Genomic DNA, 15,008 nt, shown 5'->3' with positions numbered 1-15,008 from the left:
CGTTCAGGGAAGTACCTAATTGAATCCTTCCAGGACTGTGGATCGTCAGAGGAAAATGCAGACGGTGTCACGTGCCGCTGGCTGGAGAGCCTCCGGGAGGAGGAAAGGCAGACGGCAGACCATGGGAGGGAGACGGGGCGCCCGCCACAACCTAGGGCCCACAGGGTTGGGCGTCCTGGAAGGAAAAATGAGAACTGTTGGATAACAGTAACATTTCCTGAGCACTTACTACGATAAGCACTTGTACAATCTTTACAACAACCCTGGGGTGGGTACCGTTGTATCACCATGAGGAAAGTGAGGCAGAGATTGGAGCGCAAAGTACCAAAACCAGGCATTCTGACTCCAGAACAAAAGTGAGACTGATCTTATTCTAACTCCAAAGGATGGAACTAGAACTGGAGTCTAATGCAGAATGGGGGCTCCTCTTCATACAGCTGTGTGACTTTGGAAAAATTGTTGAATTCTTTGAGCCTCAGCTTCCTCACTTGCTAATTGTCCTAATTATTTCACATGGTTGTTTCCCATACAAAATAATGGAAATGAAGCCTTTTTTTGTGTGAGGAAGATCAGCCCTGAGCTAACATCCGATGTCCATCTTCCTCTTTTTGCTGAGGAAGATGGGCCCTGGGCTAACATCCTTGCCCATCTTCCTCTTCTTTATACCGGACGCCGCCACAGCATGGCTTGACAAGCGAGCATCGTGCGCGCCCGGGATCCAGGCCTGCCAACCCCGGGCCGCTGAAGCGGAGCACGGGCACTTAACCGCTGCGCCACCGAGCTGGCCCGAAATAAAGCCATTTAATAAATTGTAAAGTGCTAACAGATATCAGAGATTATTAGCCCTAACTGTAGTGAACTAGGTGTCGTTGGGCATTGGTTCATTCACTGAACAAATGTTAATGAGCAATTCCAAGGACCATACTCTGGGGACACAGAAATGTATGAGGCATAGTCCCCCCTCCCACAAGCTGCCAGTCTCACTGGAGAATCTAGGGGGCATTCTAGTTTAGCATTCTTGGATTCTGTGTCTGCCCCTCCTTTCTGAAAAATTTCACGAAAAATTCCCCCAAGAGAGTTCTTCCCTGGTCAGAACACAAGGGGCTCCAGAATGTTGATGGACATAGGACTCACCTGAGGATCTTGCGAAAATGCAGATTCTGGAGTGGAGCTCTGAAGCTGTATTTCCAACAAGCCCCCAGGTGATACCGCACAGGCCACACATTGAGTAGCCCTCGTTCAATTTGCTGCATTAGTTCAGTGTCACTGGGAAGTCACAGAAAGCTTCAAGAGCAGAATGTAAAAACTGGAGATAGTTTGGGGAAACACTGGGAAAGCTCTCCTTGAAGTGAGAAGCGGCATAGGTTTGATGGAAAAGAGGGAGTGGGTGACTCTGACAGATTAGTGTCAGCACTGAGAACCCACGGACAAAGTTGTTTGTATGGCAATCATGACACCATCCGACCCCAGACACCCTCACGAAATCACTGCAGCCTGGGCCTGCAACCTCCACCTCCCTTCCCTGGAGCCTGATTTTCACCAACAGGTTGTGTGATAATTATCGGTTAGGTGCCTGCCTCTCACCCTGTAACGTGAGCTGGAGAGAAGGAACAGCGCTGTGCGGATTCATATTTCGCCACCGCCTCCCCGCCTCCCCAGTACTGCTTATTTAACGTTTGTACAATGGTTTTCACAATTTGCAGATTCTTGGGAGGCTGAAGTCCAGGCCGAGCGCACTCCCCACTAACTTCACCAGGGGGCGCGGCGGCCACGGCGACACAGGGACTGTGACCCACGGCCCGGGGGCCCAGAGCGCTTAGCGGGCGGTCTCCACCGCCCCCTCCCTACGACCTGGGCGGGAAACCGAGGCAGCGCCCCGGCCGCTGCGCGAGACTTCCAAAATGGGCCCCCAGTTTCGGAGGCGGGAGGCATCGCCCGAGCCTGGGTGCCTGGAGCTCGGCCCGGCGCCCCTTCCCAGGCGCGCCGAAGCCCGGCGCCCCGGCCCGGGGCCGGTAACCAGGCGCACATGGCCCGCCGGGCCCTGTTTGTCCTGGCAGCGCGCCGCCGCTATTTGAGGCGGTTTTTATCTCCCAGAAACCAGCAAAACCCCAAGCGGAGTCTAGGGAAGATGAAAGGGGCCGAGGGGCCGGGGAGGGGAGGACTGCGAGGCTGCGGCGGGAGGGAGCTGGCACCGGACAGGCGGAGACTGGGCGGCGAGAGGGCCAGGCCCTGGGGGGTCCCAAGGAGACGGCCCGCGGGGAGGGGACGGGCGCCCGGGGGTCCGCTTCGGGGCGCCCCTCTCGCAGACCCGCTCCCGGCACCCCCGTCCCTCCTGCGCCCAACCCCCTCTCCGTGGTCTCTCCCGCTGCCCCCGGCCCACTGGAGAGTCCTCGGAACTCGGATTTCTTCAAAGCGCCTTTGAAGCCGCGCCCCGCCGGAGGGCAGGAGATTTCGCACCTGGACGGGGGCGGGAGGGGCGGCAGGTTGGGGAGGGGGCTGACCTCCCGGGCCCGTCCCGCCTGCCGCCTCCGCGTCGCCCACCTCTACCACCCGCTCCAGCGCCGCCGCGCCTCTCCCGAGCCCACGAGGGGACGGTCGGCCGGGGGCGCGTCCCGCAGTCGGGCCCGGCGGGGGGAGCGGCCGGTGCGCCCCCTCAGCCCAGCAGGGGAGCCCTATGGGGGTGGGGGCCGCACAAAGCCCTATTGTGGCTTGGGGATGGCCGCCACAGAGTGGCTTTTGTTCCTCGGCTAACTCCGTGGCGGGCACGACTGATTGCAGGCCGGGGGCAGGGGGCGGGGTGCGTGCCAGGCGGGGTCCGCCCGCCGGGAGCCGCGCACTGCCCTGCCGCGCGGAAGTCGGCGCTGCGAGCGCGGGGTGGGCGAGCGGGCAGGGGCACTGCTCGGGCAGGGTCGGTGGGTGCAGAGTCCCGGAAAGAGCCGGGGAAGAAAGCTCGCGGCCCTTCCAGCTCTGCAGAGCGCTCTGGGCGGTCAGTTACTGAACTCCGCCCGAGGGCCCGGCCGAGGAAGCTTCCACTGCGGGCATAACGTGCAGACGTGCCCAATAGAATGCCCATGGGAAGTCCCCAGTTTGCCAAGGGAAAATCCTGTGGTTCACCGTTCTCCCTTCGTCTTCCCTGTTTCTCACCAGGACGAAATTTAAAATCGAACTTTTATTTATTAAATTAAAAAAAAAGACTCCATGAGGGTGTGATCCCTTCCTTTCCACAATATGACCCTCTCCCCGAGGTCCGGCGGCTTTCACCCTTTAACTCGGGGCCTTAAGGGAGCAGGAGATAGAAAAGGAGGATCCGAAGTCACAGGAAAGGCATTCAAAGGCACAAAGCGGCTTTAAAAGTCACTGGAGGTGGAGCTGGGAGCATCGGAAGTCCCAGGTTGGGGGCCTGTAAACGCACCCCCAAATCAGCTTGGGGGCCTCTGTCCTCCTAGCTCTATCAATTCCTCTTTCTCATGGCTTCCAGGCACCAGCCCAGCACAGTGCCTTGCACAGAGGAGGCACTCAATAAATACTTGATTTATTTGAATCTGATCCCAGAGAAAGCTTTCCCCACCTATTCTTCAGGAGAATCACCTCCAAACCAACGTCCTCCTCCTGGTAGGTGGACTTCCCCAAAGAGCGTGTCTAGGATGGCAACTGCAAGCTCTCCGTAACCATGGCAACAAGGGATTAGCCTGATGGGATCACGGTGTGGGGGGGGGGCAGTGGAAGAACCTGCTCTGGGGTCAAGGGAGCTGGGGAACATTCCAGTCCTCCCCTCCATAGGACTTGAGGTTTCACAGCTTCTGGCTGGGGCTGGGAATATTAGGGATCCCCTAACTAAGAGATACCCCCATCAACTCTTTAACAGATCTTGCTAACCAATCCTATTAGCAGAGATTCCATTAAAAGAGAAACCCCATTAACTGAGACCCTGACGATAGAAATTCTATTAACAAGATCTCCACTAACACTTTTTCTATACAGAGATGCATTTGGCTAAAATTTCCATAGCAGAAATGGACCTCCTTCCCTCCCCAGCTCACTCTACCTGACCTGTCATCATAACTTAGATAAATAGAATTATTATTATTACTATTCATTTCTCTTGGAACATAGGGGTTAAATATACAGGCCTGGGGGCAGCCTCCCTGACCCTGGGGTCACCCCATCTTTGGGATCAGAACCCCACTGGTCTGCCCCCCTTTTGGCACCCTGCTTCCTGCCAGGTCACTAACCCCAATCCCCCTAACTCTGGTCCCTAATGAAGAGGCCACCAGGGGGCAATAAATTATCATCATCATCATCATCATCATTGTGTTTGTAAAAAGGAAGAACGCTCCAGAGCGTGGATAGCAGTGGAATAAGAAGCTGGGAAGACTGGGGCCTGAAAGCTAAGGGATAGTGGTAAACAAGCTTGGGAAGCAGAAAGGTTGCATGTCAAGGAGTTAGTGAGATGGAGGAATAAACCGTTGGGAGCCCAAATGGAAGGAAAGTGAGTTGGTGTGGTGAGAGGAGAGGCGAGAGAGGCTGTGAGCAGGGGCGAGGGAAGGGCTTAGGAAGCCAGAGTGCAGAAATCAGGCACAAGGTGAGGGCCTGAGATGAGAGTTCACAGAACAGGCTCACGGCCTGGGGAGGAGGTGGGCTGAGGAGGCATGCAGGGTGAAACCCAGGCCCAGAATGGCCAGAGGAGAGACAGAGAGAGCCCCAAAGGGCAGCATGCTCAGGACGAAGGGAGTGAGGGGCAAGCAGTGGTCCACGGAGCCAAGAGAGGCTGGCAAGGCAGCGCTGGGGCTGGAGACCCTCCACCCAGCTCAGATCTCCAGCAGGTTGCTCTGCTCCGGGCTGCCTCCAGGGGCTTTCTCTGGGGGTGCTGGCGAGGCTGAAGCTCGGGGCGTCTGGCTGGCCTCCTCTTCCCCCGCGCTGCGGCCCTCCCCCAGCTCCTTGGGGCCGCTGGGAGGGGGGCCTGGGCCTGGCTCGCCGTGGGTGCGTTGGTGTTTGCTCAGGTGGTCGCTCCTGGTGAAGCGCTTGGAGCAGAGCAGGCAGGTGAACTTCTTCTCCCGGGTGTGAGTGCGCACGTGGCGCTCCAGCTCGTCAGAACGCGTGAACCTCTTGCCGCAGAAGAGCCAGTTGCAGACGAAGGGCCTCTCGCCCGTGTGCCAGCGCAAGTGGGCCTTCAGGTGGGAGGCCTTGCCGTACACCTTGCCGCAGCCGGGGATGTGGCAGCTGTGGATGGGCTTCTTCCGCAGCCCGGCTGCGGCTGCCCCCAGGCGCTCGAGCTCTTGGCAGTTGGGGCAGTCGCAGGAGGAGCGCCCTGCTCCACTGCCCCCATAGCCACCACTGCCCCCTGTGCCTGCGCCCCGGGGGGGCTTGGTGCCACCACTGCCCTCCAGCTGCCCACTATTGCCCACCGCCTTGGGTTTATAGACGTCTTGGGGCAGGACATGCTGAGGCCCTGGTTGCAGGAGGTGGGGAGCTGGGTAGGGAGCTGGATTAAGGGGGGCAAAGTCGGACGGGTAGGTGGGCAGCTGGGGGTTCAATGGAGGCTGAGCAGGGCCTGTGGGCAGTGTCCCTTGCAACCCATCCCCCTGGCCCTGCCCACCACCTAGCCAGTTGCCCCCAGGATGCATGTCCCACCAAGGCGTAGGAGCATTGCCTGGGCCTGGTGAGATGCCTGCGTGGATGCCTGCCTTGTACCAGGAGCCGTAGGGGTGTGCCATGTCCAGAGAAGTGTAGACACTGGGCAGGCAGTCAGAAGAGCTGTGCCCCTTGGGCACAAGTAGCCCAGGGTCCTGGGTGCCCGTGGGCCCAGGGAATGAGTGGGAAAAGGGAGGGTAGTCATTGGCATAGCCCGAAGTGGGTGCTGGAGGACTGCCTGCTGGTGAGAGGAGCCCATTGGTGCTTGAAAAGGGGGCTGGGTAGGCATCCCCCATGGTTTTAGGGGCTGAAAGGTCACTGCCCACAGAGTATGGCTTCTTTGTGCCTGCTTTGCCCAGTGTCGTTGAGTCCCGCAGAGGGCTGGAGCCACCAAATTTGCTGCAGGCTGCCGTCAGCATGGCCAGGGGACTGGAGCCATAGTGAGCTTCCTCCTGTGGAGAGAGGGAGGCACTGCTTAGGGGGAGGGGGAAAGTGTCAGAAGAAGGGCCAACTCTAGGACTGCGACCAGGAGACATGGAGGACAGAACAAAGGGGTCAGGAAGAGTTGAAGAAGATGGAGAATAGAGGTAAGAGGGAGCCAGTGAGGCCTGGGACCCAGGGCAGAGCTCAGATGGAGTCATGGAAGGAAAGCAGAGGCCCAAGACAGCAGCCTAACACCCCCACACGGGAGGCAGGAAGCCGAGCTCATTGTGCAGTTGTTGGGGGTGTGCAAGGGCCTCCGAAGAACAGGAGACATTTCTTAAATAGCCGGGAGAAAAGCTGGGGCTAGAGGCAGCACCTGGATGAGGTGAGAATTAGGGATCCTGGCCTCTGGAAGTGGGTTCAGAGCAGAGGCCATGTCAGGGACTTGGAGAGGAAAGATGAGGCCCAAAGAGCAGCCTGGGGAGAAGGCGAGGTGTTAGGGACCGTGGTTGTCCCCCTTCCAGATTTTCCCAGCTTTCCCCATATTCCACTTCCTGTCTCCACTTCATCTCCTGACTAAGGCAGTGGCCTGGCCTCCCTGAGGCCTTGTCCTCATGTCCCTGGTAAGGAATATCTTGGCAGGGACTCGGTCTGGGGAGCAAGAGGAAGCGACGGTGGAGACACTGGGACATTGAGAGGGAACCAGGCTGCCGCCAAGCCAGGACTGTGGCTGAGGCAAGAATGTCTTTCAAGCGGGCAATGGGCACCTCCTGCTTTATGGAGCCTTTGGGAGAGCGGGAAGAGCCCGAAGTCCTCACGCCCCTCCAGGGCAGGGAATTGGGGTGGCCAACTTACTGGCTCCCAGCCACACCCCTCCATGCCTCAGTGTCCCCTAATATGTAGCCCGCGTAGCTGATCTCTCTTCACCCGTCCAGCACAGTGAGTGAAGGAAGATATGTAGATGCTGGCATGGGGATCTTTTAAAAACACAAAATGCCCCTCATGCCCCTCGTGCTACCTGGCCGAACCACCCTGACATCACCATCCCTCAGGAGCTCATGGTACCCCTCCCTGGGTCAGCCTCGGGACATCCCAAGAGGAGATGCCCTCCAGAGGCCCCGGCTGGCATAGACAGGTGTCCATTACTGAGAATCCCACCAAAGAAGATGCCCTCAAAAGCTGACCCTGTACATTTCCTGACTGGGGTCCTCAAAAGCCCATGTACCTGGTGCCTTCCCCGTGAAGCTGAAAAAGAACCCAAGAACCCAGGGTCCCCAACCCTGCCTGGTAGCTCCTAGCATGCGGTATGTGTGTGCAACACCAACCCCAGAGATCGTCTGCAGCGAGAGGTGTGTGCCATCACCACTCCTGCACTGTTCCCCAAGTGCAAACCTGCTGCTCCCCCTGCCCAGTTACTTCTCTCAGGTCCTGTTGACCCCATGGACTCCCAAATTTTGAACCACCAAAAGCTTTCTCAAATCTGGCCATGGTAAAGCCCTGAGGCCTTGCCTGGAGCACTGATCTCCCAAGCAGAGGGGGGCTGAGGCAGGGCAGCCAGTGGGGCAGAGTCGGATCCCGGGAGAAAGCAGAGGTAGAAACGTGGAGTGCGAAGGAGAGAGGCTGATCCCCAAAGACACAGGGAGCGATGGACCCTGCATGGGGTGAGGACCTGACATGAAGCCCCCATGGGTGGGGAAGGGGAGAACAGAGGGGGACACCAGCATTAAGGGGCGAAACGGCAGGGACCCAAAAGAGCAGAAAAGTAAAAAGACAAAAGGGAGGGAGAAAGAGGAAATCAGAATAAACAAAGAAAGAGAGGTGATGGAGGGAGACTGGGCCAGGAAGGCAAAGGAAAACAGAGAGGAAAGGAGCAGAGGAAAAGGAAAGGTAGAGGAGGAGGAGGAAGGCAGATTCCTACCTAAGAGCAAAGCACCAGAGTGCTGGGCCCCAGAAAACCCCCAGACCAGGCCGCTCCTCCCTCCTTCTCCCCTGACCGCCCCCTCCCCCTCTGCCCAGCCGGCCCGGCTCCGGCTCCACTGGTTTCCCTGCGGTCGGTTTATTTTTAAAAACGCCGACGCCGTCCCCCCGCCCGGCCCTCACACTGTGGCCACAGGGGCCTCAGCCAAGCCCAGGGACCCCACCCAGCTGTGGGGAGGAAAGGAGGGGTGAAAGAAGGCAAGCAGCCCCAGGCCAACAGGAGCCCCCAGCCCTGGGCAGCCGAGGCCCCTAGGGCCCCTGAGGGCAGGGAAGGGGGCACAAGGCACCAGACCCTCTCATATGGTCCAGACGCCGATAGCTGGGCACCTGGCTAAGTCTCGTCACAGCCTCAATTTCCTTCTCTTGTTGCTTGTGCTCTCCTGAGAACTGGGGAGAGGGTCCTGGTTAAGGGTTCTAAAGATGCGCCCCCATACCTGATCATACGTATTACCTCTGGCGGGGGCGGGGGGCAGGAGTCCCACCTTCCGGCTGTTTTTCCTCCTGCCTCCACCCCACCATCCATTAAAAACAACAACAAAAAACAGGCTGAAAAGGCTAAAGGGGGAGTCTCTGGGAAAGGAACAAGATAAGGAGCTGTCCCAGCTCTCTGCAGTGGGGAAGGGAGCCCCTTCTTTCCAGGGAGCTCACAGTGCCCGGCTGACCTCCCACTGGAATGTTCACTGTACATCTGAGGGCTGACTGGCAGGGGTTCTGTGCACCCCACGTCCCAGTTTCCAGTTCTCCGCTTTTCCAGCCTCCTCCCAAGTTGCTTAGTTCTCCCAACTTCCAGTTCTCCATCCCCACCCAGCCGCGCCCCCCATTTCTCCCGCATCCTCTCAGCCCAGGTGAGCCCCTCATCAAACTGCAGCTGCTTCCCTCTCTGAGCCCCCAAGATCTTCCCACTGCCAGAGAGCCCACTTATACCAGGCAGAGGGCTTCTTGGTAGTGGGAGGGGAGAGAGGGAAAGTTGAGGGCCCATGTGCCCAAAAAACAGGAGAAAGAGACAGAGGAACTGGAATGCCTCTGGGTTGGGGCATCTCCAGCTCACAGGGACTGAGGGACATGAAAACCCAGTTTCCATGACACACTCTCGCCAAGCGCTACCCCAATCCCGTGTCTTTCCAGCGGGCCTCTGGGTCAGCCCCTCCCCCAGGCACCAGTGCCACGCTGGCCACTCTGGCATGACGCCCATGCCCAGTGACACTGCCCCTGCCCTGGGTGGACCCAGGATTTCCATGCACCTTGGTCCTCCAGCTTCCTCAAGACCAACCACAGTGTTTCAATGATGGCTCAATATAGAGTCTAGTGGGGAGACGCCAGGCTGCGCAATCTACCCTCATCTCAGGGGGGTAGAACACAACACCTGGGGACCCCTGACTGGGTTCAAAGCAGTGACAAGGGGTATGGTGTCCACCTTATTGGCTTGCATTCCAGTCCCTCAGTCACAAACTCACTATCTCCCAGGCTTACACACACACGATTCCTCACTTGGACTAACAGATACTCAGATGGCCCTGCTTATACACACACACGCCTGTGCTCTCACAAAGCCAGCCACGCGTGCAGGCGTGCTGGTTTACATTCTGACACTTAACGCTCAGGCCAATGAACACAGACATTGAAGCCCTCCGGCGCCGTCCCACACACACCTTTCCCACAGGCCCATCACCCCTGGACCAGAGCTAGGGCTCTGGGAGCGGAGATGGGAGCTTCTCAGGGGCCCAAGAATACGGAAAGTTCAAGGCCACTGAAGGGGGCTAACTTGAAGGGAGGGTCCTCTGGCCCCAAATTCCTGAGAGGGACCCAGAGAGCAGGACAGAGATGGTGACAGAGAAGCAGAGTCAGAGACCTAGAAGCAGGGAGAACTCAGGACATTCAAACAGGCTCTGAGTGGCTGAGTTCCTCCTTTCCAACTACGTGCCTTGAGTGCCCCAGCCGCGCTGGTAGAGTCAGTGATTTCTCAAGACCCCAACTCTGACCCCACGGTACCCTAGTTCCCTCCATCCCTAGTGCCAGAGGCAAGCGATGCTGGGGTCCCAGCCTGGAGGGGAAGTGGCCCAGTCCGCCCTGGAGCCTCCCACTCCCAAAATAGAGCTGAGTTTGTCTTTGGCTGAAAGCTAAATATTTGTGAGCCGGGCAGGCGGCCTCAGACCCTGGCCTCCTCCTTGGTTCCCTCTCAGGCCTGGGCCCAGTTCCTCTGGTCAGCCCCCCCACATGCACAGGACTGCCCTGCTGCCTTCTCTCCTAGCTCACCTCCTCTCCTACACACACCAGCCCAGAGACCCAGCCCCCTCCCCACTACAAACCAGACAAGACGCTGCTTAGGCTAAGAGTTCCAGGAGAGGACCCCCAAGGAACTATACCCAATTGCTGCTCTGGGCCCACTCAACCATCCTCTCACTCTCTATCCCTTCTGCTGGGCCTTGTCTATCTCCCACCCCTCTCTCCTCGCTCTCCGCTCCTCTTCCTCCTCTCTCCATCCCTTTTCCACCCCTCAGAGTCCATGTGCTTGGCTGACCTTAGGGGTCCCTGCCTTCTTCTGACCTCATCTTCCTTTGACTGCTCTCTGACCTCTGGCCCTGCCCTCTCCAACCCTTTCTCCTGCCCTCCCTTGACCCCACTCCTCTCTCCTCGTCAGAGGGACCCCTGGAAGTGACAAGCACCACAGCAACTGTCTGTGTGAGTTGGGAGGTGGGGGGGCGGGCAGAGATTAGGACCATTAAGATTGTCGCTGGTGTCCTGGGAGGAGGAGGGGCAGTTACCTCAAGCAGGGAGGACGCCATCCTGAGGCTGGGGAACGGGTCCCAAGGAGCCAGGCAGATGGAGAGAGCCGAGCCGGAGAGAGAGGGAGAGGGAGAGGGAGGGAGAATAGGAGAATGGGAGAGAAGAGATCTAAAGTTAGAAGGGACTGGGGGGTGGGGGGTGGGGGGGCTGCTCTCTGTCTGTAGGGATCCACCCTCTAATTACAGCTTTCCCAGCGGAGAAGGCTCCGGATCCAATGAGCAGGGCGAGAGAGGGAGGCAGAGGGTCCAAATTTCCTGCTCCATTTGCTGAGCTCCCCAAAGAAGGGGTCTGGGAGGGAGAGGAGAAACAGGGCTTCCCGGGAAGGGGTGGAGGCACTGGGGTAGGAACATGGGCAAGTTGTCAGGGCATCCTGGGGGTGCTGAGGGGAAGGGCTGAAGGGCCTTGGGCCCAGGTGTCCCACACCCTGCCCCCAGCAATCCCATAGGCATCTGTGGGAGCCCCTCCCAGAGCTCCCCAGTATCATGTACCTGGGGGATCTGGGGCTGGGTGTCCTGGGTCTCTCTGGAGGTCTGGCAGTGGGAGTACAGGCGAGGGGTGGCCTGAGGGGCCTGCGGGGGCTCTGCTCCTCTCCCAGGCCAGCTCCACTCCTGTTCCCACTCAGGCTCCGGTCCTACAATCCTATTCTGACTCCAGAGTCCTGGCTGCTGCTCGGCTGCTGCTGCTTCTGCTGCTGCTGCTGCTGCTGAGGCTGCCGCCCGCCGCCGCTGCTGAGGGAAGGAACAGGAGGGAAAAGGAACAAACCCCAAACCACTAATTAGAGATCCAGGGGGGGATGGGGGATTGGGGACGACACTCACACAGAGAGACTGGAACACACTGACATACACACTCATGGACAAACCCAGGATGAGACATGCACACATACACACACACAGTGCTACCCACACGGGGCACAGCCGCCGTCATGAATGAACACAGACAAACTCACACACAGATGAGCACGGTGACATGGCTGGAGGCACACACACTGCACACATAGCCGAGTTGACCGCAGAGATGCTTGCTTCCGCAGTCACCCACCTCTAGATCAGGAGAGCAGTGTGTATGTGCGTGTGTATGCATGTTTGTGTGTGTGTTGTGAGAGACAGGAGGGAGGGCGTGCTCCGGGGTGGAGGCTTCGGCTGCCCCAACTTTTAGGGTCACTGAGGTAGATTCCAGAGCAAGGCCTGGAGGAAGGGGCAGAGAGTGGGGGAGGGCTTGGCACAGGCTTGGGGGTTCCCCAGTCTTCCGCCCAGTGCCTCAGTTTCCCTCCTAGAAAGTAACACCTAGGCCTGCCCTATGTGGGGCAGAACCTGGATCTTCTGATTCTGAGAAAAAGTAAGGCAGGCAGGAGGGAGGGTGGGGGTAGAAGGTCATTGGGTCAACTCAGTCTAGCCCCTTTGGATTAACCCCCCAAAAAGATATGCTGTAGCTTCCATCATTCTTTGCCAGTTACCATCCCTAGGCCCCTCTTGGCCACACATCGAATCTCCATCCTTTGCTGGATAGTTCTTGTGAGTGATCATGCTTTCCTGGGAGGAAGCTCCTGGTTCTCTTTCTTATTGCCGTGCATCATTTCCCTCTGCAGCAGGAAGAATTGAAGTTAGAGCTTAGGCAGGACTTCCCAACTTTGACTTCTCATCAAAATGGGGAAGAAGAGAAGGAAGGTCCACCAGGTTGGGAGAGAGAAACCCAAAAAGTCTATTAACTGAAACCTAGGACCTGAGGTAAGTTTACGGGAAAGAGAGAACTGGGCAGCCAAGTGGTAGAACCACCATCTCTCCCACCAGGGGCCAAGCTAGCTGGGGTTGTTTTGCAGTTATTCTCCAACACACTCGTCTCTCCATCCCAGCCCTGCCCATCAGAGGCAGGGAGCCTGTCCATCCCCACTCTCCTCACTCCCAGCACGGCCGCCTCACTCTCTCTTCCTGAGTGCCCACTCCTCACTCTTTCGGCCCTCCCAGGTCTCCAAGGGAAGGGGGGGCAAGGAAGGAGCAGATGGAGGTCCAGGGAAGGTTAACTGCACTTTAACCAGCAGGCAGGGTCAAAGTTCAGCGTAGAACCAGGAGTTCTGGATTCCAGCCCCATGATGAGAATTCCCCCAAGGAACCCTATTGGGGAAAGGGTTAGGGAACCAGGAGGTCTGGCAGACAAGGGAAAAGAAGCAAAAGAAGAAACACAGAAAGACCGAGAGACACACAGAGCAAATGAAACAATCCAAGAGAATCAGAAGGGACACTACGGGATATAAGGGAGCAGAGAAAGCCAGAAGGCCAGGTGCGTGGCTTTAAAAAACCAGAGAGCACAGGAAAAACTAAAAAAGGAAGAGAAACAAACCCAGAGGAACAAAGATGAGGAGACAATGGCTTCCGAAGGACAGGACAGAGAAAACAGCCGGAGGCTTGGCCAGGTCCGGAGGAGGCAGAGGGTTAAGCGGCCAGGCAGGTGGGGGGCGGGGATGGAGTATAAATAGCGCATAATTGTGTCCGATGATTACACGGGCCACCCCACCCGTCTGCCCAAGAGGAAGTGCCGGTGGTGGGGTGTCCCCGTGACCTCCTGGTCTCCCCCCGGTGGGGGGGCATCTGAGCCTGAGGTGCCAGATGGATTTCTGGGGGCACCCCACTCAGAAGTTGGGAAGAAGAAGGGGAAGCTTTAGAGAAATTACTACAAAACCAGCAGAAAAGCCTGAGACCAGTTAGAGCAGGTAGGCAACTGAGGCAGAGGAGAAACATCTAGACTCCAGACTAGAGAAGAGATGGCAAGTGAGAGAAGGGGTCAGTGCTCAAACTAGATTGGGGAAGAAAGGAAGAGACTGCAAGGGAAAAAGAGGAAGGATGAAAGGAGGCGCAGGGCTGGGGAGACGAGATGGGGGGCAGGGAGGGTCGATCTTCTCCACTTCCCTGGAGGCCTTAATCCCTAATCCTACCTGGGAAGGGCAGGAGTGTGAGGGAAGGAAAGGGGAGGAGCAGGGTCCCCAGGAAGATGTGAGCCAGGGCCCCTGATGTGTCACCCCCAATAAGATAGCCCCTGGACACAGAGCCCGCTCCCAGAGGTCTGTGCCCAAGCCAGGCAGAGGGGCTGCCTGAAGCCCCCAGCTGCCCCCCTCAGGACCCTGGGTTCTGACTTCTCCCACACCCTTTCTAAAGACAATCCCAAACCCAGCTGAGGCCTTGGTATTCCTGGGTCCCGACCCCCAAACCCATTCCCAGTGCCCCCAGGGGCTGAGGGCAGCAACTGGGTGCCCTGACCAAGGACCTGCCTCCGCCCTCGCAGGCCTCCCTCAGCCCAGCCTCCCAGGGGGTGGGGCAGCCCAGGCAGAGGCGCCATGTGGCAGGGGCGGGTAGAGGCTGCGGCTCTGGTCCTTCCAGTACAAACCCCCTAGGCATCTGGTTTCTATCCACCACCCCCCACCACCCTGGGGGCCCCTCAGCCTCCGCCCATGGCCACCCAGACGCTGAACTCCAGAGATGGATGCCCCTGAAGGAAGGGGTGGGTTGGTGCCTTTCTGATCTCTCAACCCCAGGACTGGGCTGAACCACAGGGACCACTCCCTTTCCTCCCTCCCCTAGAAGAATCAGGGTGGGATTTTCTAGGTTAGAGGAGGTTGAATCTGGAACCTGCCTTAGTTCTCTCTAATGGTTTTGAATCTTTTTGGAAACATCAGTGGGGGTGGAGGGAGTGAAAGCTGGGGAGAGCAGAGGACTTCTATTCCCCTGCTCCTCAGGGAAGCTACCTCCTTCCCTACTCACTGCCCTCTGCCCACCCTCCTAGGCTGGGCCCCCTCTGACAGCCCTATCCAAAGGGACTCCTAACCCTTCCTTGGTTGTTATTATATAAGGTTCGGCTACACTAGAGAGAATCATCACCAGTGAACAGTGAACATAACCCCTGAAACACAGAGATTGACACCTACTCTAATACACACCTAATGAGGGACACACTCTCGGATACACACTTGCACACAAGCAGAATTATGAACATTCATATACTCTGCAGGCACCCAAACGGACACACACTGATATGTATACACACACTATATAGACGATCCTTACACCAAGACACTTACCCTAACCCCCAATTACAAAAATGCACACACCAGTATACATACCTGCAGACAGACTCAGTCACCTAGAATACCCCCCACAGGGACTCATACAGACTCACATCAATACACACACTTATATGGCGAA

At 57.7% G+C, this 15,008-nt stretch overlaps 1 protein-coding gene across 2 annotated transcripts; it reads right to left on the bottom strand.

Annotated features, from left to right (window-relative positions):
- Nucleotides 1–3,149: 3,149 nt before the first annotated feature.
- On the bottom strand, nt 3,150–12,611 carry SP7 (Sp7 transcription factor). 2 transcript variants are annotated; one of them, XM_087442316.1, is made up of 4 exons: nt 12,272–12,611; nt 11,304–11,543; nt 10,794–10,821; nt 3,150–6,083 (listed from the first exon to the last, which is right to left on the bottom strand). In XM_087442316.1, exons 3-4 carry the CDS (start codon nt 10,812–10,814, stop codon nt 4,809–4,811), a joined length of 1,296 nt encoding a protein of 431 aa, XP_087298442.1. In that variant the 5' UTR covers nt 10,815–10,821; nt 11,304–11,543; nt 12,272–12,611; the 3' UTR covers nt 3,150–4,808. The 2 variants fall into 2 exon arrangements, with proteins under 2 accessions (XP_087298442.1, XP_004429169.1); XM_004429112.3 differs by having other exon boundaries at nt 11,304–12,611.
- Nucleotides 12,612–15,008: the final 2,397 nt, after the last annotated feature.

Source organism: Ceratotherium simum, chromosome 17 (assembly GCF_057802395.1).
Source record: "Ceratotherium simum simum isolate JZ-2026a chromosome 17, ASM5780239v1, whole genome shotgun sequence".
In the NCBI taxonomy this organism is placed as follows: domain Eukaryota; kingdom Metazoa; phylum Chordata; class Mammalia; order Perissodactyla; family Rhinocerotidae; genus Ceratotherium; species Ceratotherium simum.
This window is presented reverse-complemented; position numbering and strand designations above follow the sequence as displayed.

Excerpts from the sequence above, each read along its gene's own strand:
- SP7 (XM_004429112.3), bottom strand. The coding sequence starts at position 10,814 with ATGGCGTCCTCCCTGCTTGAG. Across the intron at positions 6,084-10,793 it reads TGGCGTCCTCCCTGCTTGAG|GAGGAAGCTCACTATGGCTC; the intron begins GTAACTGCCCCT and ends CTCTCTCCACAG.